Source organism: Clytia hemisphaerica, unplaced genomic scaffold, assembly GCF_902728285.1.
Source record: "Clytia hemisphaerica strain Z4C2 unplaced genomic scaffold, Clytia hemisphaerica genome assembly, whole genome shotgun sequence".
Taxonomy (NCBI): Eukaryota; Metazoa; Cnidaria; class Hydrozoa; order Leptothecata; family Clytiidae; genus Clytia; species Clytia hemisphaerica.
In genome coordinates, this window is record NW_027103585.1 from 639,489 (window position 1) to 664,017 (window position 24,529).

Consider the following 24,529-nt stretch of genomic DNA (forward strand, 5'->3'; position numbering starts at 1 on the left):
AAAACTAAAAGATGACACATCAATCGAATTTTGTCGTTTGACACAATATAAAATAACACCATTGCTTAAATAATTTCAAAAAAAAAACCATACTCTTTTTAATTTTTATCATCAATATTTTATTTTTATAAGCTTTTCTTTTCGAGAAATCACAGCATCTGAAAAATTAACAGGGCGTAAAAATAAAGTAGTTTCCATACACTCAAAGTGAGAAAGTGGAAATGAAACATCTTGATTTAAGTAGGTTAAAAATAAAATGTTTGGTTGCAGGAATTGATTAATTTACAGAGGTAATGAAAACCAATTTTTTTTTTGATTACATATTTTTTTAATCTATTATAAAAACAATTTTATAAGAAAATGAGGGTCGAAAAGTGGCCGAAACCTTAGAACAAATTGAGAACAATCACATCCCTATACAGTTTAGAAATGGTTGAAAAAAGTCAGTAAGTGAATATAGTAAGCATATTGAGAACATCTTAAGAACATCTAAGCCTGAAATTCACGAAGGAATAAGAAAAGCCGAGACTAGGTCAAAATTTAATGGTTCTTATAAAAAATTGTTTAATATATCATCAGGAATATCCGTCAGTATAATTAGCCAGACGAATAATAAAAACAAACGTCAAGATTAAGATATTGATCATCCTGATCTGGCGTCACTTTGTACAATGCAAAAAATCTCGCAGTGACCAACCAAATTGATAAAATATTTGATTTTCCAGATTGTTTATTCAAGAGAAATCCCAATTTTTCTAGATCGGAAATTAAAATTGACACGGATAATTTCTCTTCGCTGAATTTCTTTCCTTAAAATATATGAGATCCCTTCCAGTGGTTTATGTGATGGTGTGATTGGACCTTTTTTTGGCGCGATGACTTGTTCTGTATTTTCGAAAAACGTGATTGATAAAAGGATTTTTTTTTGTGGTTTGATGGCACGATGAGAGAATTAATTATTTAGACGGCGTAATCAGAGACTCCACTGGGGGGAGGGTGTGGCTCTACAATCTGAATAGACTAGTAAACTAGTCTGCTAATTGATCATTTAAGAGGGCGGGAACATAAGAGGCTGTTGATTAACAGGTTTCAGCTCCTTCCGCCGACAAATTTTCTTCCTACGCTTGCCTCACTCCTACTCTAGACTGGAGTCGTTCATAATGCGCGTAATACAGAAGTATAGGCGTTATATGATAATACGATTATTGTTACGGGATTTAGTTTGTATAACTAAAATTGTTCCCTCCATTACTTTATGCTTTATTTCTACTATGTCTGAATTAGTTCGTCTAGCTTGCTAGACTACTCCTACTCCTACTCTTCCCGCATGACATCGTTCCAGCCTGACTGGCGTGCCAGTCTATAATCATAAAGAACAAGCTACAGAACAGAATGAAAATTGACATCTAAACTAAAAGATGAAATTTCTTCCTTTCAGTATTACATCATCATCATGTTTATCGTTCGATTATTCGTCTTCAATCTTCTTTACAATGAAGTACTCAGTCAAGCTTTAAGTCGATACCTCCGTAAACAACAAGCAACATTCAGCCAAAACGCACTCACTGGACAATGTTTAAAGAAATCACTTCATGAAGCGCTGACGTCAGTCAACAATATTGCGTACGATTCTTTATGTGCACAACACTGTCTAGCGCATGCGCAATGTTTATCAGTGTGTTATGAAATGGATACCGATATTTGTTATTTGCATGATGTTGATATGAAGACTTTACGCAGAGAAGATTTTGTTTATCGATATGATTGTCTTTATATGGATACGGTAAGATACAGTACTTTTTTATACAGAGTGTCCAAAAATTTTGTATAAAATAAGATCCTCAAGACTCATTACAGTATCTTTAACTGGGCTTAAAATGTTTGAAATAGAATTAAAATTCTCCGTTCAATCAATTCCCAAGATGATTAAATAGGTTTTTGAAGTTGAAATATTAAATCCACAAGTAATAAAATTATGAGGATTAAACTTTATATAAAATTTGTCCGCTTTTATTGGGACACACTGTATTGACAAAATAATTCTTTATCACAGTACGACATCAGAGAAAGCAGTGTGGTGTTGCCATAAAATGAAACACATTCCGAAATTTGGACACTTTTTTTTAAACCAACCCATATCTTGATTTTCCACCGACTTTTTGTGCTCCGTACTGTTTTATTAAATTTCCTTGGTTCGGGAAATATGTTCGAAATCAGGAAGCAAAAATAAGAAGGCAGGTTTCAAAGATTAATGGAAATTGAGATTTTTTGTGGCGATAGGAGATAAGCTAAGGCAACTCAAGAGGAGCTAGGTTTGCGAAATGAGGGGGGTAGGGGTGCTGCCCGATTTTCGAAAGTATGAAATATGACGGGTTAACAGTTTTTCTTGATGTGATCCTAACGGAATTCAGTAGATTCATTAGAACTATGTTATCTCTCACAGTCGAATATCGCTAACATCTTTTTCTTTTTTTATAGGTTTTTCGTGATGTTTGCAATGAGGTGAACTCATGTTATCCATATCAGCTTCAGTCATGGCTTTTATCGATCTGATTGTATGGCAAATTTATACTGTAAGTATTTTTAAGCAAAACTTTTGCAGGTCGTCCAGGGTAGGAGTACTTACTGGGTATGGGCATTTTCGAACGGCAAGGGACTACAGAAACAACAAAAAATCAAAACAGTTTCTGTAAGGATCGGCATGAAAAAGGTTAGAAAATTGTTTCTTAGACGGTCACTTTTTCGCAAAAATTTCGCAAAGGTTCTTCAAGGGCTGTTTTTAAGAAATCCAGACCACACATACCCGAAACTTCCCACCCTAGGACTCGTCTCTCGGAAAGCTCGTTAAAAGAAGACTCTCTATAATTCTCTAATGAAATTGAACCCCTATCATTCGAATCTTTCTGAGATTTGAACTAAAATAATCACCTCATCTTTAAGATCATTAAACAGTTCTTCAATTTTTTTATTTTTTTATTGTTAATCTTCGCTCCTGAAAACATTTTTAAAAAGCACAAACCGCTATCTAATTTTGCAATTTTTACCTAAAACCGGCGTTAATGTTTGACCATTTTTTCTCAATTTAAAGGATTTTAGGCATGATTAAAGGATGAAAACTATCCATTTTTTACTATATCCAAAACTTTACGAAAATCAATGATTTTCAATGGAATTTTCAACAGTTTAATATTGAAAGATGACATTTCAATGTAAATTTTAGTTAATACTTACTGTTTTGAAGCCTGAATAGCGATTTTTTACAAGTTTTGGCGTTATTTACGGCCCTAATTGACGTAAGCCCAAAATTAGGCTGTAGCGGAATAAGGGCCGGCGTAAAAGGGGCCGGCGTAAAAACGGCCGATAAGGTATAGAAAATTAAACAAAACAATCATTTTTCAAATCTAGTTTCAAATGAAGTCCTATCAGGAAATGTCGGTGGCGTCAAATTCATTAAATTATTCGGTCGGCATAACCGTTTAGCACTCGTTTCCCAAGCAACAACGGCCCTATTAATAGCCATCAAAATCGGTGACACCAATTTCGTTGGCGATACAATGTTTTACGAAGGTTGGATGTCAGATATAGTGCAAATCGAACGTAACTTCGCCCTTTCGCATTCATTTATCTTTTTAACTGGGGATGGCAAAATAAGACGAACTCCTCGTATCGGGACAATCGACAACTTTGAACAATACCTTAGTCAGTCCATCAGGTGTTCATATATAGCATTGCTACCGATCATTCACGAATATTTATGCATCGGAATATCTGACAACAAATTGTACAAAATAAATGCAAATACAGGTGATAAAGCTTTTTTTAATTTCATTTTAACTTTTGTATTGATATAAGTGAACGGGGTTGGGGGTGGGGTGGCACTGACAAAGTTATCTTGTCAAGTAAAACCCAATTTTAAAGGTTCTTGTACTCTATTTTGTCAAAGTAAAAACACTCACACCCCAAAGATAACTTTTGGAAATTCAACAAACTTTCTGATGAAAATAGCAAATTCTTAGTGCCCTTTCTTTAAAAACCTTGCTCTTTAAAAAGGTCATTATTTAACGTATTTTAGGCGTACAAACTTTGGCGATATTTACTTTCGCGAATTTGAGAAAAACATTTTTTTCCTTGTTAATTTTGCTAAACACTAACAAATGTTCTTTGAATCTGATAAAAACGGTTGCTCTTTGACCTTCAAAAGTATGCTAAAAAAAGGTTTATAGATTTCCATTTTTAAGAACTTTTAGCGAGCATGAACTATTCGCAAAAATCGCGAAAGTGTCTATGCTCACAAAAGTTTGTACGCCTAAAGGATCTCCTACCATTTGCTTATATCATTTCTAAACAAAAGAAAGAAGAACTTTCTCACCTTCCAGCACCGCACGAGTGCAAATTTGAGAAATTTTTCATTAATAAGATATGCATTTGTTTTTGTAATACTAATTACAAAAATTAACGTTTTTAAGGAGCCTCTGAAGCGATGAACGTTGGTCAAGTGACATGCGTCCAAAACCACAAGGGAAAGATATACGCACTTCAACAAGGAAAACGTGCTATCTTTGTCAGAGAAGGTGATAAATGGTTGACATACGCTCAGCCTGTATCACAAAAAACGATCAAATCGTTCAAGATGATTTTCAATGGAGAAATTTACGCACAATTTGACGGTGACAAGCATGTTTATCAATGGACTGGAAATGATGATAAATGGACTGACGTCAGTAGACAGGATTGCGAACCATATGAGGTGGAGAGAGAATTCATTTGTGTGATTTCAAATGGCTCCTTTGTGTATCGTAAGTTTACTAATAAAAGCCTATTTTCATAAGAACAATTTGATAAGAACAAAAAGCTGATATTCTGTCAAATCCTAAGAATCAGAAATTACGAATAATCCTTCAATATATCCTTAATACACTCTTTTATATTATGAGAACAGATTTTTTAAGAACATGACACTTAAAATTATGCCAAAAACCTAATAATTGAGATTAATAACTTTCTCTATATGAAAAATATTTTACAGAAAATGTCATTTCTGCTATAAATCTAGAAAATAAAGAATAGACGAAATACTAACAAAGCCGCTATTATTACGAATGATTGGTTGTCACATTGACGGATTTTATGTCAGTTACAACCGAACAGCTGTTAGGTCTATGATGTAAAGTCAGAAGACATTGCAGTGGAACATATCATAGATTAATCTAATTATCATTATATATTTTTATTACAGACCATAATTTCGTTCCGCAGCCTAGTCTCCATTTCCCGTTCAAACATCAAAATGGGACGCGTATCCCGTACGGTAGAGGTACGGACGACAACGGAAAACAATACGTTGATCTAACGGCAAGCGTGAACCATGCAGAAATAGGTACTTATGAGTAATTGCTGTAATGAGTAATTACTTTTATTAGTAATTTCGTCCCCTTAATTGTATAGAAAAAAATTGAACCAATTCTCTCTTATTCGAACCTCTATCATTCGAATATTTTTATAATTCGAATTAGCGTATTGATCATTTAGCACTAAAATGCTTAAACATGGTATTAGATTTTCTTTTAGTTCAAATAAAAACTGTTTCATTAAGGGAGAATGCTTTAGAACACCCTTGTCTCACAGCCCCGTCTCACAGCCCCGTTTTGAGTGCAATTTTTTTCCCTTGAAATTTTAGTGGAGATGAAAAAAAAAGTCAATTTTCCAGTGTGGCTGAAAATGTAAGGTATTTTTCCCACTGAGCACGAGATTTTAGCCCAACTTTCCAGTGTGTTGAGGGTCCAATCGGGTCTTTGGCACAGGGGTGTGCAGTACCATGACAACCGGTTTATGTTTTGTGTTCCAGGTATCGATCAATTCGGTAAAGGTTATGTATTGGCTTCAAGTTATGAACGTGTGGTGCTCGGAAAATTTGATGACAACCATTTCAGGTGATTACTAAAGGCCGGTCTCCACTTGCACACGCTTCGATCGCATTTTTTCGAGCAAAGCGTCCACGCTATTGGTCAAAAGAAAAATGAAGCAACTCCATTGGCGCCATCAGACGGAACGGTTGAAAAAAGTTGAAATGTGTTCAACTTTTTTTTCGAGCGCGCGCTACAATAATATGACGTAATCTTTTTTCCAAGCAAATAAAGAATCGGAGACAAAAGATGCAATCGGAGTGCGCGCAAGTGGAAACCAGCCTTTAACAAGTCTTCCATTTTTCGAGTTTTCCTGAACTTAATACATAAAACCTATAACGGATATAGAAGAATATGGACGTTTGACGTCCCGAGTTAAAGATTAAAACAATTTTAAATATAAAAAGCCACAAAAAAACCCTTTGTAAGTAAGATTTGCAATTTTTACTTTAACCTACATGTAAACGAAAGCGAAAGAGAACGCCATATTGACCGTAATTATTTTATATTTGATTAGCTACCATTTATATTTTCTCGCTAGTTCCAGACCTTTTTTTGTAAAAAGAGCGCTGCCGGAACTTTATTGAGGCAATGCGATATGACTTTTTAAATTTAGTACAACAGTTGTCAATCAAGTTCAAGCTTTATAAGTTAAAACTTACTTAAGACGTTTAGGTTAGACTCTTCTCTTAAATTTTTATTTAAATTCTATCCAATAAAAGTAACTTTGAGGGAAGCCAAGAAAATATTTGTTCTCAGAGGTCGTCAAAAGTCCATAATCTTTATTGAGTAAGCCGGTGGTTTGTAAGTTTAATGACGGTTCTAGAAAATTCCAGTGAGTTCTTATTGTTGAATACACTTTCTTTTTTTTATAAGAACAGTGAGGCTCAAAATAGATAAAAAATAAGAACAATTTAAGAACAATGCACGGCCTGGAATTACTCAATTTCAAGCAATTTAGGGGTCAAAGTGGTAAAAATTGGGTATGAAGCCTAGAATACCTCAATTTCACCCTATAAATTAGAACAGGATAAGAACAATTTGAGACTCGAAGTACCAACAAAATAAGAACAACCGAGCCTCATCAAAAAATTACTGGTTCTTATAAAAAAAATGTAAAGGTCGAAGATTTTACGTTGATTTTCAATTGTTTTTTCTTCCATTTCTTAAATATTTCTGGGAGACTTAAGGTGATAATGGTTGTTGATAAGTGCTAACATTAAAATTTTAAAAAGCTTCTCTTTTTGACGTAAAAAAGTGACGTCAAACCCACGGATTTCAACGCATGACACAAAACACAACGTCAATTCTACGCCATGCGCCCTCTTGAAAAATCTAAGCTTTAATGCATTACTTTATAGCCAACCAATCGGTCGAGCTTTAACAATCACGTGTTGGGTCTGCTTGGTGCTTTTGGATGCATACAATGGGGGAAGTTTTTCACCATTTTGGACAGTTAAGAATATCAATGGAAAAGAACAAGGTCAGGACTAATGTGTTTTTTATTAATCTATTATTTGATTAGTTCCTTTCCATGTAGCTCTTACATGAGAGTAGAGCATCCAGATAAAATGCGCCAGGTTGTGGACTCGAACCTCACACCAAAGATCCGAAAATGGTACTTGGTACGTGTCTGTTTAGATGCTTAGCAAGTAAAAAGATGAATCAAGGCTAATGGAGAAATCCAGGGAAGCAAGGAGTGGCATCATAGATTTATAAAGCCCGAAGCGCTAAATGTCGTGCTTTAAACCATCGCAGGAAAAAAGTGAATATCGGAAAAAATATTATTGCTATTGTTTTCGAAAACCCGCGAAGCTTCTGATTGGTCGAGCGCTGAAGTTCTATTGTAGTCATGTGACCTAGATAGGATTTCCTACTTAACCACTGCACACTTTTCAGCAAAAGTACGCCATATAAGTGGCACCCTCCTCCGACTTCGGGTTGACAGTTAAAGAAAAAGGAGTCTTCGGGTCTAACAATCGATTGCGGTTAGAAGAATAAACTATATAAGAACATTAAAATATTAAAGGGACATAACAGTACTTGCGAAATTTGTAAACAAACTGTATGCAGCGGATACAAAATCAAAACAAATGTCACATGTCAAAATAAGAAATCAAACCAAATATGGCTAATTTTAATTGTTCAATTGTTTTACAAGTTTGTTTTGGCCACGTGATTTTAATTGTTCTCTTTAATAACACGTGGTTCGCGCAATGTTTACATTTTACTACTTTAATGTCCCTTTAAGAACAAGATAAGAACATTCTAAGGCTTTGAGGACCCTAAAACACCTATTTTCTTAGGAAAATAGACAAAAATACTCACAAAATGGTGCGAATAAGAACAAGAACATTCTTAGGGTCTAAACTCAAAAAGTTAAAGAACATCCAAAAAAGCTTCAAAGGTTTTGGATGTTCTTATGAAAAAGGTGTACTTACTTAATTGTACTTTCAAATCAAGAAATATTTATATTTCAACATAGAGAGACTAGACTAAAGTTGAAACCATTGAATGGAAAATGAAACCATAGTATAAGAAAGCCGCGGCTGGAATATGTACGCATTGTCTTTTCAGTTAATCGCTGTTCCATCTCTGTCTCCGAGCTTTAGTGCTGGCTTGAAATTTTCACAGAATTAACTTGATTTACTATTTCATTGATTTCTAGAAAGATTTCACTGAAATATTGTGAAGGCATTTCGAGGCACCTTATTAATTTTTTAGTTCTTTCAGCCCAGCCATTTTGTGCTTGTTTAAATTTCTTATTGTTGATCTTTCCTGCACAATGATATTATAATACAAGTGTATTATCAAGGGCATATCATTAATGTCTAAAACACACTGCGAAGTAAGTATTAACGACAAACTAATAAAGTTTACCATTAAAGATGCTACACTACTTATTTCTTGATCAACAAATGGTCATCAAATACGACAGAGATAGAACAGTAGAAATTTAGATGTTATCATTCCAGCCGCGGCTTTCTTATACTATGATGAAACCACTCATTCCTCATCTGAAAACATGACCCTCGTGGTTTTCATACAAATGTTAAATTGAAAGTAAAACCCATCGCCAGATTTTGAAAAATATGCCACGTGAGAAGAAAGAAAGTTATTAATCGTGTAAAATATCTCCGCGATAACCATCCCCGGAGTTTTTTGAAAAGTGATACCCTAATGGCGGCACTACTCGATAGCGGTGTAAATGCATCGAGAGCGCTAGATCTACTTTCCCTCAAGAACTTTTGATGATGTAGCGCCGTTAGACGTTAATTTTTAACACTGCAATTACTTCTTTACGAGTATACCAATTCAAAAGAAATTTCGATCAAAGATGGCGGATAGAGCTTGGTCCAGAGATATATAAAGGTCAGCCGCGCGAAAATGTCTATTCAAATAATTTGTATTTGAATTTGCTGATTTATAGTTATATTTCTTTAACGCAACAATGTAGCGACTTCATAAGGCTTTTTGGATTTTAACGTCAATTCGCGTCTGTTAGGCCATGGATTTAGAACTTCATGGGCACCACCTAACTAATTGTCTATTATTTAGTCTTCGTTTGGTATAAACATACAACAAAACGGGTGGCTTTACATGATGTCGTTCTCCCTGTTGCACAATAGCTTTGGTTTCCAAAACAGTCATAGAGTAGCTCACAATGAAACATAGCAAAAAACCGTAACATCTAGTATAGAATACATCTGGGCGATCGTCGAAAAATTCAGACTGTGTTCGCTATGTAGTTCTGTGCGACGTACTTTTTCATCAAATTTATTTTCCTCGTTATTTTCTGTTATTTCTTAGGCATACACCTGTACATTACGGAGAAACAAGGCTTTAACAACGTTCTCGAGTTAGGTATAGTTGTTATAGAAAAAGGAAACGTTGATGTCCGCTACCAAGAAACTAAAAAAAAGACTTGGAGATACTGGACACATGTGGCAGCCGTCATTGACGTCATTTTGTAATCCCAACTGGCACTCAACGTTGTTTTAACGTTCAAATAACGTTATTTGGACGTTATGAATGTCAAATGTGACGTTGCTTTGACGTTGTGTGCCGTCTGGGATGGTACATGTACTACAACTTCGTTCCCCTCTGTATTATCGACTTTCTTATGCTTACTGACAGCACCAGTTAATATTCTCTGTTGTCCATCAGTAACGTAAGTAAAGCCTGGGATACATCGGCGACAAAGTTGATTTTACTCTGAATTACCCTTATTTTTAACTTTTTATTTTACTACAACCTCGTTCCTGTGTATTTCTGATATGCACCATGGCAATGTCTTCCACGGACCCAACAGCTGATTGGTTGAAAGTGACGTAAAATCAGCCATTAAGTCGTTTACACCCAATTAGATATTGGGTCCGTGATGTATTGTCAGAAGACAGCAATGATACATATCATGAATTATTGGATTGTTATGCTTACTGACAGCGCCAGATAATATTCTCTGTTGTCCATCAGTAACGTAAGTAAAGCCTGGGACACATCGGCGACAAGGTTGGCATGTCCCAACAAACCTTTTAATATACTATTGATTTTTAAATTTTCAAATTGTCTTAAAATTATCCTTCTTACAAGGAATTTCTTTATTTTTTTTGTGGTGCCCGCAAAGAAGACATTGCAGTGTTTTCATGTTTTGTTTAGCGAATTAACTTCCGCCATTATCCGAGCCTTTACGCAAATCGAACTCCAATTCCAAAATGGTAGAAGTTCCATAACAACTTAACAAAATATAAATAACCTCTAAAGTGACAATATATCATATGAAATTTTTTGTATATTCCAGCGCAAAACGTACTTCGACTTTTCATCAACGGGACTTCTTACGGTGCAAGGAGAAGCTTCCCATACTCACATAACTTCATCATGAATGCAGCTATACATAACGGAAAAGGAGGATACTTCAGTGATCTGGCCATTTGGGATTTACCGTTGAACGATCATCAAATAAAACATCTCGTGAAGTCAGGTAAACTAGTTTTTGTATTTATGAAAGCGTCAAAAGTTATCGGATGTTCGTAATTCTTTTAGGCTTAATGACATTCTCTCACTTTAAGAGTATTTTGGTGTAATTTCATGTAAAGAAAGTGTACGTTCTAAAGTCTACTAAGTCTTAAAATGGTTTTCAGCCTTGAAAACTACGAGTCGTATTATTATACTCATCTTAATTCTCATTTTACTAACCTGAGATCAGATTGCGATCGTCTTCTGCCCACCACGCTGAAGCTCTGAAGTCTGAAGGGATGGGTGAAAACGTGAAAACGTAACAATCTGACGAATATGCTATCTCAAAATCATAAGGACCGCGCTCTTTTAAAAGGACTGGAAATGACAACAAAATTGCGTAATTTTGTTTGAAAATAGGGCGCCATATCAGGAAAATTTAGTTTTTGACTATCTGGCGCACAACAAGATTCTTATTGTAGAATTTTCCGCGGGAGGACTATTTTCCTCAGATGGTTAATTTTCAAGCGCCTTCAGAGGTTTACCGTGCACGTAAGAAAATTATGACCAGCTGTTATCAGGTTACATCTTACATACTTTTCTCAGACTCAGTTAAATAGCTTTCTCCACTCATCACAAGCGATGATACGAAGCTCAACACTAGTATTTGGACCATTCTACAATCCCCAGCGTAATATTTCTCACAAAAGGGGGATTTCCTCAAAAAGTTTAAAACGCAAGTTATTTTGAAGTGTCTTAAAGTACTGTTGGAAAGAAGAGTTTTAACATGAGACTTAAGACTTCTTAGGACCTTAGGATCTCAGGAACTAAAAGTTCAAAAATATTCCATTAGGTCTAGAATATAGCCTGGAATCCACTTAACCCCTCCCATATCGAAAAATCTAATGAAATAAAGTATTGAAATCCCAATTTCACCCTCGAGCTTTGAATTTTGGAAAAAATTTATTTCGGTACCGATTGTAAAAACAGAACTCCTTGACAGAACTGATGATTCCTACGAAGGAAAAAACATGTTTCTGTGGATGGATATTTTTCTAATACAGCTGAGTCCCCAAAACTCGAGTATGCACGGGAAACACAAGTTTAGGAAATTGATGGAGAGAGGTTTTGTTAACAAAGGGACCATAAAAAACTTGTCCGAGTTAAAGGTTTTATTTTACATAAAGTGTTTCCGTTTCATATCAGTCACATATTTCATATCAGAACAATGTTTTTACATTTCGCAAATACAAGCAAAAAATGTTTTTCTTTTCCTCTCTCCGACCAATCTTGCTCCACATCCGTGTCAATTGAATGTGAAAAACCTTGTGAGTTAATATTGATGAATAAGCAAACGATATCACCTTTATTTAAAAACAAAACCTCCATATTCGATTTATCAAGGTACGAGTTAAAAAGACTCCATTATAAATGAGAAAAGCTGCAAGTTTGTATTTTAGGACGAAAAATTATACAATTGAGTCTTGATAATTTGAACACGGACGGGGAGCACAAGATTTTTTCGAATTATTGAAATTGCGAGTTATGGGGTGAGGTAATAATGCATTGTTGAGTGAAGGAAGGAGAAAATTTGCTCAAGTTATAGAGGTTCAATTTGAAGAAAATCCACTGTAAACACTCTGTTCCTCTAAAGAATCCTGCATTATAACACGCATGTGTAATTTGTCGTTCTTTTAACCATATGTAGTTAATCTTTGTAATAAACAAAAAGGAATGAATTCGTAATGGTGGACAAAACTAAGGGTCAAGCTGGAGTTTTTACAAGTTCTTTGATGACTCTGTTGGTCGTTAAATGTTGAGACAAACGATTTTATTACTTTTTCTAAAGAACGCGTCATCCCTATTGCTTAAAAATAACCAATCAGTTAAGCATCTTGTAAAAACTCCAAGGCATCTCAAAACTAACCGGGACGGGGTTTTGCTCTTTTTGACTACCTTATCGGCCAAAACTTAGTTGGCCCTAAGTGACTAAATTTTGGCTTGGTGACTAAATTTTGGCTTGGTGACTAAAATTAGGGCCGACTAAAAATTTGGACCGACTAAAATTTAGGCCGACTAAAAATTTGGGCCAAATTAAAAGTTTATAATTAAGCTTTCCTTATTTTCTAGTATTTTAACCTTTCTCGCCCAAATTTTTAGTCGGTCCTAATTATTAGTTGGCCCTTAGTGACTAAATTTTGACAAGGTGACTAAAATTAGGGCCGACTAAAATTAAGGCCGACTAAGTTTTGGCCGATAAGGTATGTTTAGTAAAATAAATCGTACCCCCTATATTGAGGAGGTCTTTTTCTAAAAAGGTGATTTTAAATTTTTCAGGAAACCCTTGGATTTTTTTCTCCCATTGTTTTGGACCACCCTGGATTTTCGACCTCGTTATACTGACCACCCTAGATTTTCAACCCGATTTTACTAACGATTTTTCCATTCAAAACAGCAGACCACCCTGGATTATTTCATTCAAAAAAACACACCACCCTGGATTATTTCATTCAAAAAAACACACCACCATGGATTATTTCATTCAAAAAAACACACCACCCTGGATTTTTTATTTTCCAGATCACCCTCGACGTCACACCTCCTCAACATAGGGGTTGCACACTTTTTCTGGAATAGCCCATTCTTTAGATTAAGCCACTATCACGTGTTTTTTTCCTTTCAGACATGGAGATTGATGAATGGCGAAGAGACCTGAATTTCGTGACAGCCCGATCATGTGAAGAATTACAACGACAACAACCGTACACCATCAGTGGATATTATTGGGTGTTTCACGATAACAAGTACAAACCAGTATGGTGTGACATGAAAACTGATGGAGGTTAGTTATCAACCAATCACATGTCTGCAATTTGAGCACGTGATCTGAAACTAGCCAATCAGAGAAGAGAAACAAGAACAATCAACTAAATAAACCTTTGTATGGCTAGTTTTCATGATACGAGCAGGAGAATATCCCCAATTTAATAATAAATAAGTTTTGTTTGGAAACAATCTTCTTACCAAAGTGGCGTTATCTTATCCAGTGATCAATCAAGTAGCATTAACTATTTCATGAGTGGGAGGGAATTCAGAAGGTAACCTATTCCGTCAATTTCTATCTCAATTTTTGTCAGACCGCGTAGGCTGCTGATATCCACTAACAGCTTCGTCCTTCTTATACTACCGGAGGTTTTGTAGCGGTCTGCGATACCGACCACAGACCACGTGAATAAGAGCATTTAATCATTATAGAAAAAAACCCAGTCTGGAAGACTTTTGTTTTTTCCATTGTTAACAGTTAGAGCTTTCGTTCGTAATTGGATTTGTATCGTATAGGTGCGTGCCACTTAATTATTTAATTATCCCCAAACTCGATCCAATCCTTTTTTGACACATTTTTCTATTGTCTATAGGTGCTAAAAAAAGGACTGGGACGGTTTTAGTGGGATAAAGCGGACAAAAAAATGCCCACGCATCAATTGCCGGCTACGGTCGAAAAGGTGTATTATTTACAGCAAAGGAAAATTTTATGGTGAAGCCAAAATACTACATAACCAGAACGGTTTTTTTATAATGGCTATGTTAAGATGTTGAATCGTAAAGCCTCAGTCTAAAAATTATAATAGACCTTTTCATAAATTACGTCACGAAGATCACTTGCCTCGTTTTGAAAATATTGTCATGGTGATTAACTCCCAGTGGATTTTATTAAAACAATTTTCTATTTATAAAAAAATCATATAATGTCTCAAGGGACATAACCACCATGGTAATTGTTTGAATACGAGGCAAGTGATGTTCGTGACGTAATTTATGAAAAATTCAAATTCTTTCCAAGGTGGCTGGACACGGATATCATATTTGACAGAAGATAAGAAATCAACTGAGGCGCCTGTACATAACTTGGATGAATCAAACATTCTCACAGACCATTGGGTAACAGGAGTTTTACTCAAGCATTTATACAATATATACCCTTTCAAGCAAATTCGTTTCGCTTGTGATGCACCTGGAGGTCTACGCATGGATTTTGCAACGCCCTTAGAGCAATGGGAAGAAGTGATCGACTATTTTGTCAAAGAAGAGAGTAATGACAGGATAAACGTTTGTGACCTTGAGGTATGTACCCGGGGGGTACTAGGGTTGGCGGATGATGGGTATGTGCGGACGGGACCTCCGAAAACCGACCCTTAGAGAGACTTTTTTGAAAAATTTCCTTTGATTTTTGAAAAAAGTGGTACCCTTAGAGAGACTTTTTTATAATTTTTTCATATAAAATCAAAAAACTTTCCTAAAATCGTGAATTTTCCGACCCTTAGAGAGACTTTGAAGGGTGATAAACCCGACCCTTACCGTCTGTGACCCAGCACCCATTTTTGCCTAAGTACACCCCCCGTATATTATCATCATCTTTACAGCTAGTATAAATAGTATTTATCGGATTAATTTTCGCTTTGGACTTTTTTCGTGAATTGAAAATCTTAAAACTTTCGCGTGGATTATAGTTCGCGAATCAGCTTCTATTTCGACTAGTTTCTTCTATTTTCCTAGGACTAAATTTTGCGAAAAGGGTTAAAATTCGCAAAATGGCGAAAATTAATCCACGCGAAATTGGGGCGTTTATTAAATGTTTTGTTTTTTAGGAGATTTAGAAAACAGGCATGCCATTGTCAAAAATAGAACAATCGACCGACTTAACGTGCGCTCTTTTGATCTGATGATTCGTCTTAATAACTTCGATTTTTTTGCAAACTCAGCATTTTCTTTCAATTTACTGACTTCAATGATGAAGCGTAACTCGGCTTTAAGAAGTGTGGATTAAAGCAAATTTTGGGCGGAGCTGTGACAAAAAAAAGGAAAAATAATAATAAAAACCTCCAAATTGCATACCATGAGTATCACCTGATGCCCTGATTTGTGGTTTGCGGTTTAATTCATCGGAGAACGAAAGTATCTATGGCAACTGACACAAGAAACATAATTCGTGATATCTTCTATTTTATCAATTTTCAGATTATGGAGATCGACAATTCCTATCTATCATATGATGATTTTGATTGCAGTAAATTTACAGACAAATACGTGGGAAAAGAAGGTATTGCCAATGATCGAATCTTCCAACTCTTGTTCAGTTATTGAGCTTCGGATGCCGGTCAATTTGATCCAAATACTGGTCTTTGTCAAACTGATGGTCTCAATAATGCTGTCAAAACTGGCAGGGTGTTTACATGGTACATTCGGTGATTTATTGGTCATTTGATGTGATGTTTTATTTCCAGAAAAACAAGTGATACTTTTATGGACCTACCTGGTTATGCATTTAACAAATATAATTGATATCTACGTGAGCATGACCGTTAAACAATCATTCAGAACAGAAATAGTGACGATCTATTAAAATTAGTCGTTTGTTTCTTATAAAAAAAACGTTTAGAAGCCAAAATTTCATGCTCTTGAAATAATCTTTCATATTCAGGACTTCGTGAGCAAAAAAAAACATATTTCTTATTAAAAAATTGAGTAATTTGGCTAAGAATATTGGTGTATGCTTATTAATAGTGATTCTTATAGATAAAGATGCGTTTTTTAGCTGAAAAATTCTTTTTTTACAAAAATCTGCTCGAGCCATCTTTTACCTGCTTTCATGTAAAAAATCAGAAAAAAACATTGATCCAATGTTTCACAAAGTTCAAAAAACCCTTTTTTTGGCCGTTTTTTGGCCCAAATTTGCCCAAAAACATTTTTTTTCGAAAATCGGGCTCCGTCACATTTAAGGGTTTAAAGTTATGCATCTTTGTGCAAAAAATCATAAACAATGAAAGAGCTAATCTCAAGAAAAGCTAATACCTAAGTAATTGATAATGTGCTTATAAAAAAATACCGAATTCGGCCAGTTTTTCTATAAAAACACGCTAAGCAACCAAAATTTCATGTCTAAACACACATACTCTCTAAAAGTAAGCCCTCATGAGCAAAAAAAACATCTATCTCATAAAAAAATTGAGTAATTTGACTAAGAACATTGATGTATGCTTATTAATAGTGATTCTTATAGATAAACATGCGTTTTTTGAGCCAACAAAATTTTTTTGAAAAAATCTGCTTGAGCCATCTTTTACCTATGATGGTACCCTACTTTCATACAAAAAATCAGAAAAAATTAATGACCCAATTTTTCACAAAGTCTAAAAAACCCGTTTTTTAGCCGTTTTTTGGCCCAAATTTGCCCCAAAATTTTTTTTTTCGAAAATCGGGCTCCGTCACATTTTGGCCACCACCATTTTGCACCTTTGTACTAAAAATCAAAAGATTCCTATGATTCAATCCTGAGAAAAGTTGGTAACAGACGAACGGACGGACGAACGGACGAACGGACGAACGGACGAACGGACGAACAAACACAGGTTAATTTATAGGACCTCCACCGGGGTAGGTCCAAAAAAACACAAAAGCCGTATAAGACCCTATTATTTTTTCCTTTTTTCCTTTGAAATTTAGTGGAATATCCTTTCCATTTGCCATATGAAGAATGTACAGATATTTCGTCAAAAATAAGTGTAGATTACGCCCGGGAGGGGGGCACTAATCCTGCAAACGACCATACGTTCAGCCTTAAAATTGACTTTCTTTTCTTTTCCTTGATGCGTATAAGAAGCGTAAGAGAAAGAAACAGCTGGTATTTCGTAAGGAACAAACGAACAATAAATCTCTTTTTATTCTTATTCAAAAGATTTTACAAGAAAAAAAGGGCTATGAAAACATTTTCTCTGTGTACGTACATTTTCATTTGACCCCTCCCCTCCCCTGTACGCAAGCATACGCTTTTGAGAAGATCCCCTCCCCCCTTAGTGCGTACGTGCTATGTTGACGGCCCCTTACGGTGCACTAGCTGAACCTTGAAAAAACCGACCTTTAAGTGCCGCACGTCTGGTTAGTCACTTAACCTTTAGTGCCCCATCGGAAATTAGGTAATACGTGTAAGCAGAGATTTGGGAAAAGAGGATAAGAAACGCCGCTGCCGCTCGCTGTTTTCCTATTCTTTCCCTTTGAATTCGGCACTCTTTGAAGAAGCAAGGCTGTAGAATAGTTGAGCAAGAAGGAACGCCGAAACAAAATGGCGTTACGTACAGGTTAACCAATGTTCAAGAAAGAAGTCCTTGAATAAAGCTTTCCAGTGGGTTCTCTGTGAAAAAGAGACTGGGGAGTGAAACTTTGATCTTTTGGGGGTTTCCCCTGAGAAAATCGAGGAAATTCATTCTATATTCTGGGAGTAAAGATGGCGGACATGAGGCATGCTTGAAATTTTGAAAAATTGGGACTCATTTCTCTCTGGCTTGTACTGCACTGAATGAATTTTTTGTGTTGCAGACATAATTTTTATGGGTAGTAGGAAGGTAGGTTGATTGTGACCACCTATACCTTAGTTTTCCATGGCACTCTCTAGAACTTCTCGGCATTTTGATTTTAGAAGGGCAAAATCGATTGATAGTTTTGTTGTTTTTTTCAACTTTTAGATGAAAAAAATAGTGTAATCTTAGAAAATCTTCCTCCATGGTAATGGAATTGAGATTCAGTAAGTATACTTGATTTCCTCTGTGGTACTTTTAGCTTTATCTAGGGAAACCATTGACTTTTGGGTTGGAAATTTCAAGTTGCAACAACAAAAACATCTCAGAAAAAATAACTTTGACAGGTGATATTTATAAATTGTGACTACCTGAAGGGCCATGATTTTGACCAGTCAATGGATTGACTCAGGCTTTGGTACTTTTACATTTAAAATATTATTTAGTCCGTGGAATTTACATTTTGTATTTAACGGATTAGGGTAATTTCATATACAGATTTCCATTTTATATATTTTCAGGCTAGTCGCTAGTTATCATATTCTTTGTAAAAGGCTGTTAACAACACCGTCCCATAGAAGTATTGGCCATCCAAGTACAGGTTGCCGATGCAACGACGATTGACTCAAGATTATCAGACATTTTTGCATGTTAACTGTCATGTTTGTTCTCTATAGTTCCAGCAGAAAAGGTCTGCTAAAAGATGAGTGGGAACTGATGAAAACTTTACGTGTATTATATATTTGACTCAACAGGAACAGAATGGAATAATAATTCTATGGTGTTGATGTTATATTTATGGAAAAAGTGGATTTGAGCGGTTGGACCTGTATGCCCTTTGAAAAATGGATGTCGATAAATTGGGGATTTGTTCGATATACACATTATTATGTAAATGTTCTCTGGCGAAGTGGATTTTGATGCAACTTCTTTTTGGAATCTTTATTTCGATGTTTGTTTTTTATCCACGTTGTCCTTGGAAACTGAATTTTGAGGCATAAATACATATTGCATGGTATAGATGAAATGGATACATGCTGTGATGATAAGTCTACTTGATTTGTCTATATTTTGATTTGGGGGCTTTTGCCCTGGAGCTACCCCTTAATTTGGGAAGCACGTCAAAACAATTCATCAAATCAGGGAACATGTAGGCCAAAATTACCAAATGTAAACAAACCAGGAAGAGCCAGAAATGCTTCTATAATTTAAATTTAAATTGTGCAGTGGACTATTTTGACAATCACATAATTTCAGTCTGATATTATTTTTAAACTATATTTTTCAAATTTAGATTTAAATTTTTTTAGCATTGAGTCATACACCTTTTGCATTCAGTGTTCATGGAGCAATAATATAATTTTTAATCAGCTTTGAAGTCTTAAAATATGTATGAAATGTACTACTCAAGAACACAGTTGGAAAGGCTTTGGTCATTTTTATTGTATATCCAATTTTTTACTTCAAGTAAAGTCAATGGTGATTGATTTTTCTTCATGCTCTGCAATACACATTGATTTGAGGTGTATAAGGAAGTTGAATTATACTGAAAAGAACTTTTTGTTCTTAATCTTTTGCAGCAGTTGCAAAGAAGAGTCACCTGTGATTTATATTCAGAGAAATAGTGAAGTCATATTATGCACTGAAAAAAATACAAACTAACAATGAAAATCTGTAATTCAAATATACATATACACTGTGGAAGAATATTTAATTTTTATACACTATTATTTGTTGGGTTGGATGGAAATGCATAGTTTTTTTTAACCTCATTTTTACGATGTTTTTGTATATACAATATTTTTTCTAACATATCTGGGGAAATCCCCTGGTGATGTCTTCGGTATAATTTTTGTATTTTTTCAATGGTATTGTAAGATAATTTTATGTTTTGTTGTCTAGAACTCATAAAGCTCTTACAAGAAAGCCTTCATGGTATTTATGACCTCCTGGCATTGATATCATGAATGAACATCGTTTCTTTTTTCCTTTTCTTTCCTTGACATTTGTTGTTGTTTTTTTGTCCTCCAAGGTTTTATTTTCAACCTCGCTATCCCTACTGAAGAGGCCTTTATAGTATTGTTTCTTAGAAACTTTAGCCCAAGAATAATGACAAACTAGTTTTACCAGCTTCGTTTTAGGCTCGCAACCCACTGCATCCCTTGTCCAAAGTAGAAAAGTGCTTATAAAAAATAACAAAATTCTCGATTTCAGAAAGAAAAAAAAATTTCACTTTCGATATCAATCACGGCTACCATTTTTTGTTTGTACTTCTAGTCTTGTGCGCATAACGAATCAAGCGCTCTGATTGGTTCAGAACGAAAACAATCGATCGGCCGCAGACATTTCAATAGAAACAAAAGATTCTACAGCCTAGCTTCAAATAGATGAATAACGCATTTCTTATCCTCTTTTCCCAAATCTCTGGTGTAAGTTTCAGTGAGCTGAAGAATTTGAGAACTTTTATCACTTTATTTAATCTCTCGGGTGTGAATAAATCATTAAATAAATACTTTTATAATATATTCGTTTTTGCTTTTGCTTTTTGCAACATTTGGAATGAATTATATGTCGTTACAAGAAAAGCTTTTGGTACGAAACAGCCATTGAAGTTGTATTATTTAAAATATAGATTATAAAAAAATGTTGCACTCGTACTGAGGCCCGGAATCTTCGAGTTAGAAAACTTCGAGTTAGGAATTTTCGAGTAAGCTAAATTATGACGTCATAAAAGTGCAAACTATGACGTCACTCGACTCTAACTCGATTTTTTATCTTCAAAAAATATTTTTCGAGTTAAAATTAACTCGAATTTTATTTTTCGAAAAAACCTTTTCGAGTTAGCTAACTCGAATTTCTTTTTCACAAAAACTTTTTTCGAGTTAGCTAACTCGGAATCTTTTAGAGAAAGTTAACTTGAAATTTTTTTTGTATGGTAGTAGGTAAATCAAAAAAATTCGAATGTTTTTAGAGGCACATAATCTTCGAGTTATATGATCGAGTTATATGGCTTCGAGTTATGAAATCTTCGAGTTAAGGCCCGTAACTCGAAATAAAAATGAAGCATTTTTATTTCGAGTTATTTTTTTAACTCAGTTTTTTTATTGACAATTTTCCTCTCGAGTTAAATCAAGGAAAATAACTCGAAATCATTTATACAGCATTTTGATTTCAAGTTAAATAACTCGAAATGAAAATTTCGTCAAAATGATTTCGAGTTATATAACTCGAAATTAAAATGCCATCAAAATGATCTCGAGTTATATAACTCGAACTCAAAATATTACAATATTGGTTTCGAGTTACGTAAAGTTGTGTCTGTCAGTTAGGTAAATGTCAGATGGAAAAATTATGACTTTTCAAATAACAATTTCAGACCATCAACTCTACCAGTACATTTTACCAAAACCTATAATTTCCCAGTGATTTTTTCTGGGGTCACATCTTGGGGCAAGTGGGTCACATCTTAGGGCAGCTTTTTGGGGTCACATCTTGGGACAAGTGGGGTCACATCTTGGGGCAGCTTTTCGGGTCGAATCTTGGGGCAAACGGGTCACATCTTAGGGCAGGTTTCACAAGGGCACCGGTTTCACATCTTGGGGCAATCGGGTCACATCTTGGGGCAGGTTTCACATCTTAGGGCAGGGGTCACATCTTAGGGCAGGGGTCACATCTTAAGGCAGGGGTCACATCTTGGGGCTGTACACCCTTAAAGCCTTGGGGTATTTAGGCAAAATGGGTGCCGGGCCATATGTGCGAGCCATAATAAGGGTTCTTTTCACACGCCCTCGAAAGTCCCTCAAAGTCAAAGGAGTACAAGAAATTTGGGAAAAATCGACCAAAATTTGGTGACAATCTCTAATAGGGAGGCACATAATCTTCGAGTTATATGATCGAGTTATATGGCTTCGAGTTAAGAAATCTTCGAGTTAAGGCCTGTAACTCGAAATAAAAGTGAAGTATTTTTATTTCGCGTTAATTTTTTAACTCAGTTTTATCATTGACCGTTTTCCTCTCGAGTTAAATCAAGGAAAATAACTCGAAATCATTTATACAGCATTTTGATTTCAAGTTAAATAACTCGAAGATGATTTCGAGTTATATAACTCGAAATTAAAATGGCATCAAAATGATCTCGAGTTATATAACTCGAACTCAAAATATTACAATATTGGTCTCGAGTTACGTAAATAAGGTTAGTTGTGTCTGTCAGTTAGGTAAATGTCAGATGGAAATATTATGACTTTTCAAATAACAATATCAGACCATCAACTCTACCAGTACATTTTACCAAAACCTATAATTTCCCAGTGATTCTTTCTGGGGTCACATCTTGGGGCAAGTGGGTCACATCTTAGGGCAGCTTTTTGGGGTCACATCTTGGGGCAAGTGGGGTCACATCTCGGCGCAGCTTTTCGGGTCGAATCTTGGGGCAAACGGGTCACATCTTAGGGCAGGTTTCACAAGGGCACCGGTTTCACATCTTGGGGCAATCGGGTCACATCTTGGGGCAGGTTTCACATCTTAGGGCAGGGGTCACATCTTGGGGCTGTACACCCTTAAAGCCTGGGGGTATTTAGGCAAAATGGGTGCCGGGTATGTGCGAGCCATAATAAGGGTTCTTTTCACACGCCCTCGAAAGTCCCTCAAAGTCAAAGGAGTACAAGATATTTGGGAAAAATCGACCAAAATTTGGTGACAATTTCTAATAGGGTTCCAAAATGTCAAAAAGTTTCGATTTTTGGCTTGGACATACTCGTCACCTCGCAAAACTAGTACCCCCTCATTAGTACCCTCTCTACGCTGCCCAAAAGTTTGCGGACATACAAAAATACTAAGATTCTAGCTCAACTGAAGTTGAGAAATATTACTGTGGTAAAAAAACAGTAAATAAGGCGGTAGATTCTCATAACTCGCGGAGCGAATTAAGCAGTTTTTAGTCAAGAAAATTCTAAAACTAAAAGATATTGTTTTGAACTTTTCAAAGGGTTCTACTCTGTTCACAATTTGAAAGTTCGGTCCTTACTGACTCTACTAATATAAGAAAGCTATAGCCCATCCACAATCCGTGGAAATCGACGACAAAATAGCCTGTCATCATTAACTCGATGGAAAAATTTGCCTTTTTTCTTTCGAGTTAAAATACCTTATATAACTCGATGAAAAAATTTGCCATTTTAATTTCGAGTTAAAAACAACATTTTAACTCGATGGAAAAAATCATTATTTTTCTCTCGAGTTAAAATGAGGAATATAACTCGATGAAATTATTTGAAATAAAAAATCCGAGTTATATAACTCAAGAGGAAAATGGTCAATAAAAAAAGAGGCACATAATCTTCGAGTTATATGATCGAGTTATATGGCTTCGAGTTATGAAATCTTCGAGTTAAGGCCCGTAACTCGAAATAAAAATGAAGCATTTTTATTTCGAGTTAATCTTTTAACTCGGTTTTTTTATTGACCATTTTCCTCTCGAGTTAATTCAAGGAAAATAACTCGAAATCATTTATACAGCATTTTGGTTTCAAGTTAAATAACTCGAAATGAAAATTTCGTCAAAATGATTTCGAGTTATATAATTCGAAATTAAAATGCCATCAAAATGATCTCGAGTTATATAACTCGAACTCAAAATGTTACAATATTGGTTTCGAGTTACGTAAATAGGGTTAGTTGTGTCTGTAAGTTAGTTACATGTCGGATGGAAAAATTGACTTTTCAAATAACAATTTCAGCAGTTTAAAACCATGGAAGCAAATGAATTTTTGCTGAGTAATCAAGCAATGTTGCGGATTTTTGGCCATTTTTTCAGCCATTTTAGGGGTTATAAACGACGAAGTTTTACAATTGACCCCAGTTTCGTCATAAAATAGTCAGAATTGCCTTTCGAGAACTTTTTGAAAATCTTATTTACAGGAATTTGTATTAAAAAGTGGCATCGTCAAAAAATGCCCAAAACCTTATCAATCGACTATGCTTTCTGCATTCAGGTGGTTCTAGAACCGTTAAAGCCTAAGTTCCCCCACTTAGGCAAAATGGATGCCGGGTATGTGCGAGCCATAATAAGGGTTCTTTTCAGACGCCCTCGAAGTTCCTCAAAGGAGTATAAAAACCATTAACAAACATTTGAGTCCCTGTAAGGGTTCCAAAATTACCGAAATAAAAAAACCGACTCCCTCAAAGGGTCATAAATTCTTGAATCACTCCACTTAGGCACGGATTTTGATGAATTCGTCTTAGACATCTGAGATCATCTAAATTTCATCTCAAATCTTGACTATTTTTTCCTTAAAAATAGCGTATCAGACGTCTCAG

General features: G+C 35.3%; 3 protein-coding genes and 1 long non-coding RNA gene across 5 annotated transcripts in view; 3 read left to right on the top strand and 1 right to left on the bottom strand.

The window, feature by feature from the left end:
- LOC136801383 (DNA repair and recombination protein RAD54B-like) overlaps window positions 1-24,529 on the bottom strand; it is a 70,517-nt gene that overhangs the window by 38,760 nt on the left and 7,228 nt on the right. The window lies entirely within an intron of this gene.
- LOC136801354 (uncharacterized) lies at window positions 216-9,878 on the top strand. Of its 2 annotated transcripts, XM_067057993.1 has the most exons (9): window positions 216-290; window positions 1,439-1,783; window positions 2,479-2,573; window positions 3,406-3,804; window positions 4,467-4,796; window positions 5,237-5,377; window positions 5,846-5,930; window positions 7,265-7,386; window positions 9,714-9,878. In XM_067057993.1, the coding sequence occupies exons 3-9, from the start codon at window positions 2,558-2,560 to the stop codon at window positions 9,875-9,877; spliced, it is 1,257 nt and encodes a 418-aa protein (XP_066914094.1). In that variant the 5' UTR covers window positions 216-290; window positions 1,439-1,783; window positions 2,479-2,557; the 3' UTR covers window position 9,878. The 2 variants fall into 2 exon arrangements, with proteins under 2 accessions (XP_066914094.1, XP_066914095.1); XM_067057994.1 differs by lacking the exon at window positions 7,265-7,386 and having other exon boundaries at window positions 9,714-9,821.
- LOC136801356 (uncharacterized) lies at window positions 10,462-16,345 on the top strand. The gene is made up of 4 exons (XM_067057997.1): window positions 10,462-10,887; window positions 13,546-13,704; window positions 14,704-14,984; window positions 15,879-16,345. The coding sequence occupies exons 1-4, from the start codon at window positions 10,785-10,787 to the stop codon at window positions 16,002-16,004; spliced, it is 669 nt and encodes a 222-aa protein (XP_066914098.1). The 5' UTR covers window positions 10,462-10,784; the 3' UTR covers window positions 16,005-16,345.
- On the top strand, window positions 18,271-19,041 carry LOC136801360 (uncharacterized). Its single transcript, XR_010845846.1, has 2 exons — window positions 18,271-18,438; window positions 18,733-19,041. It is a non-coding gene; the product is annotated as an uncharacterized lncRNA (long non-coding RNA).

Bases quoted from the DNA above. Each gene is read 5' to 3' on its own strand.
- LOC136801354 (XM_067057993.1), top strand. The intron at 4,797-5,236 runs GTAAGTTTACTA...TTTTTATTACAG, and splicing joins AAATGGCTCCTTTGTGTATC to ACCATAATTTCGTTCCGCAG. The intron at 5,931-7,264 runs GTGATTACTAAA...ATTACTTTATAG, and splicing joins TTTGATGACAACCATTTCAG to CCAACCAATCGGTCGAGCTT.
- LOC136801356 (XM_067057997.1), top strand. From the start codon at position 10,785: ATGAATGCAGCTATACATAACGGAAAAGGAGGATACTTCAGTGATCTG. The intron at 10,888-13,545 runs GTAAACTAGTTT...TTTTCCTTTCAG, and splicing joins AAAACATCTCGTGAAGTCAG to ACATGGAGATTGATGAATGG. The intron at 13,705-14,703 runs GTTAGTTATCAA...ATTCTTTCCAAG, and splicing joins TGACATGAAAACTGATGGAG to GTGGCTGGACACGGATATCA.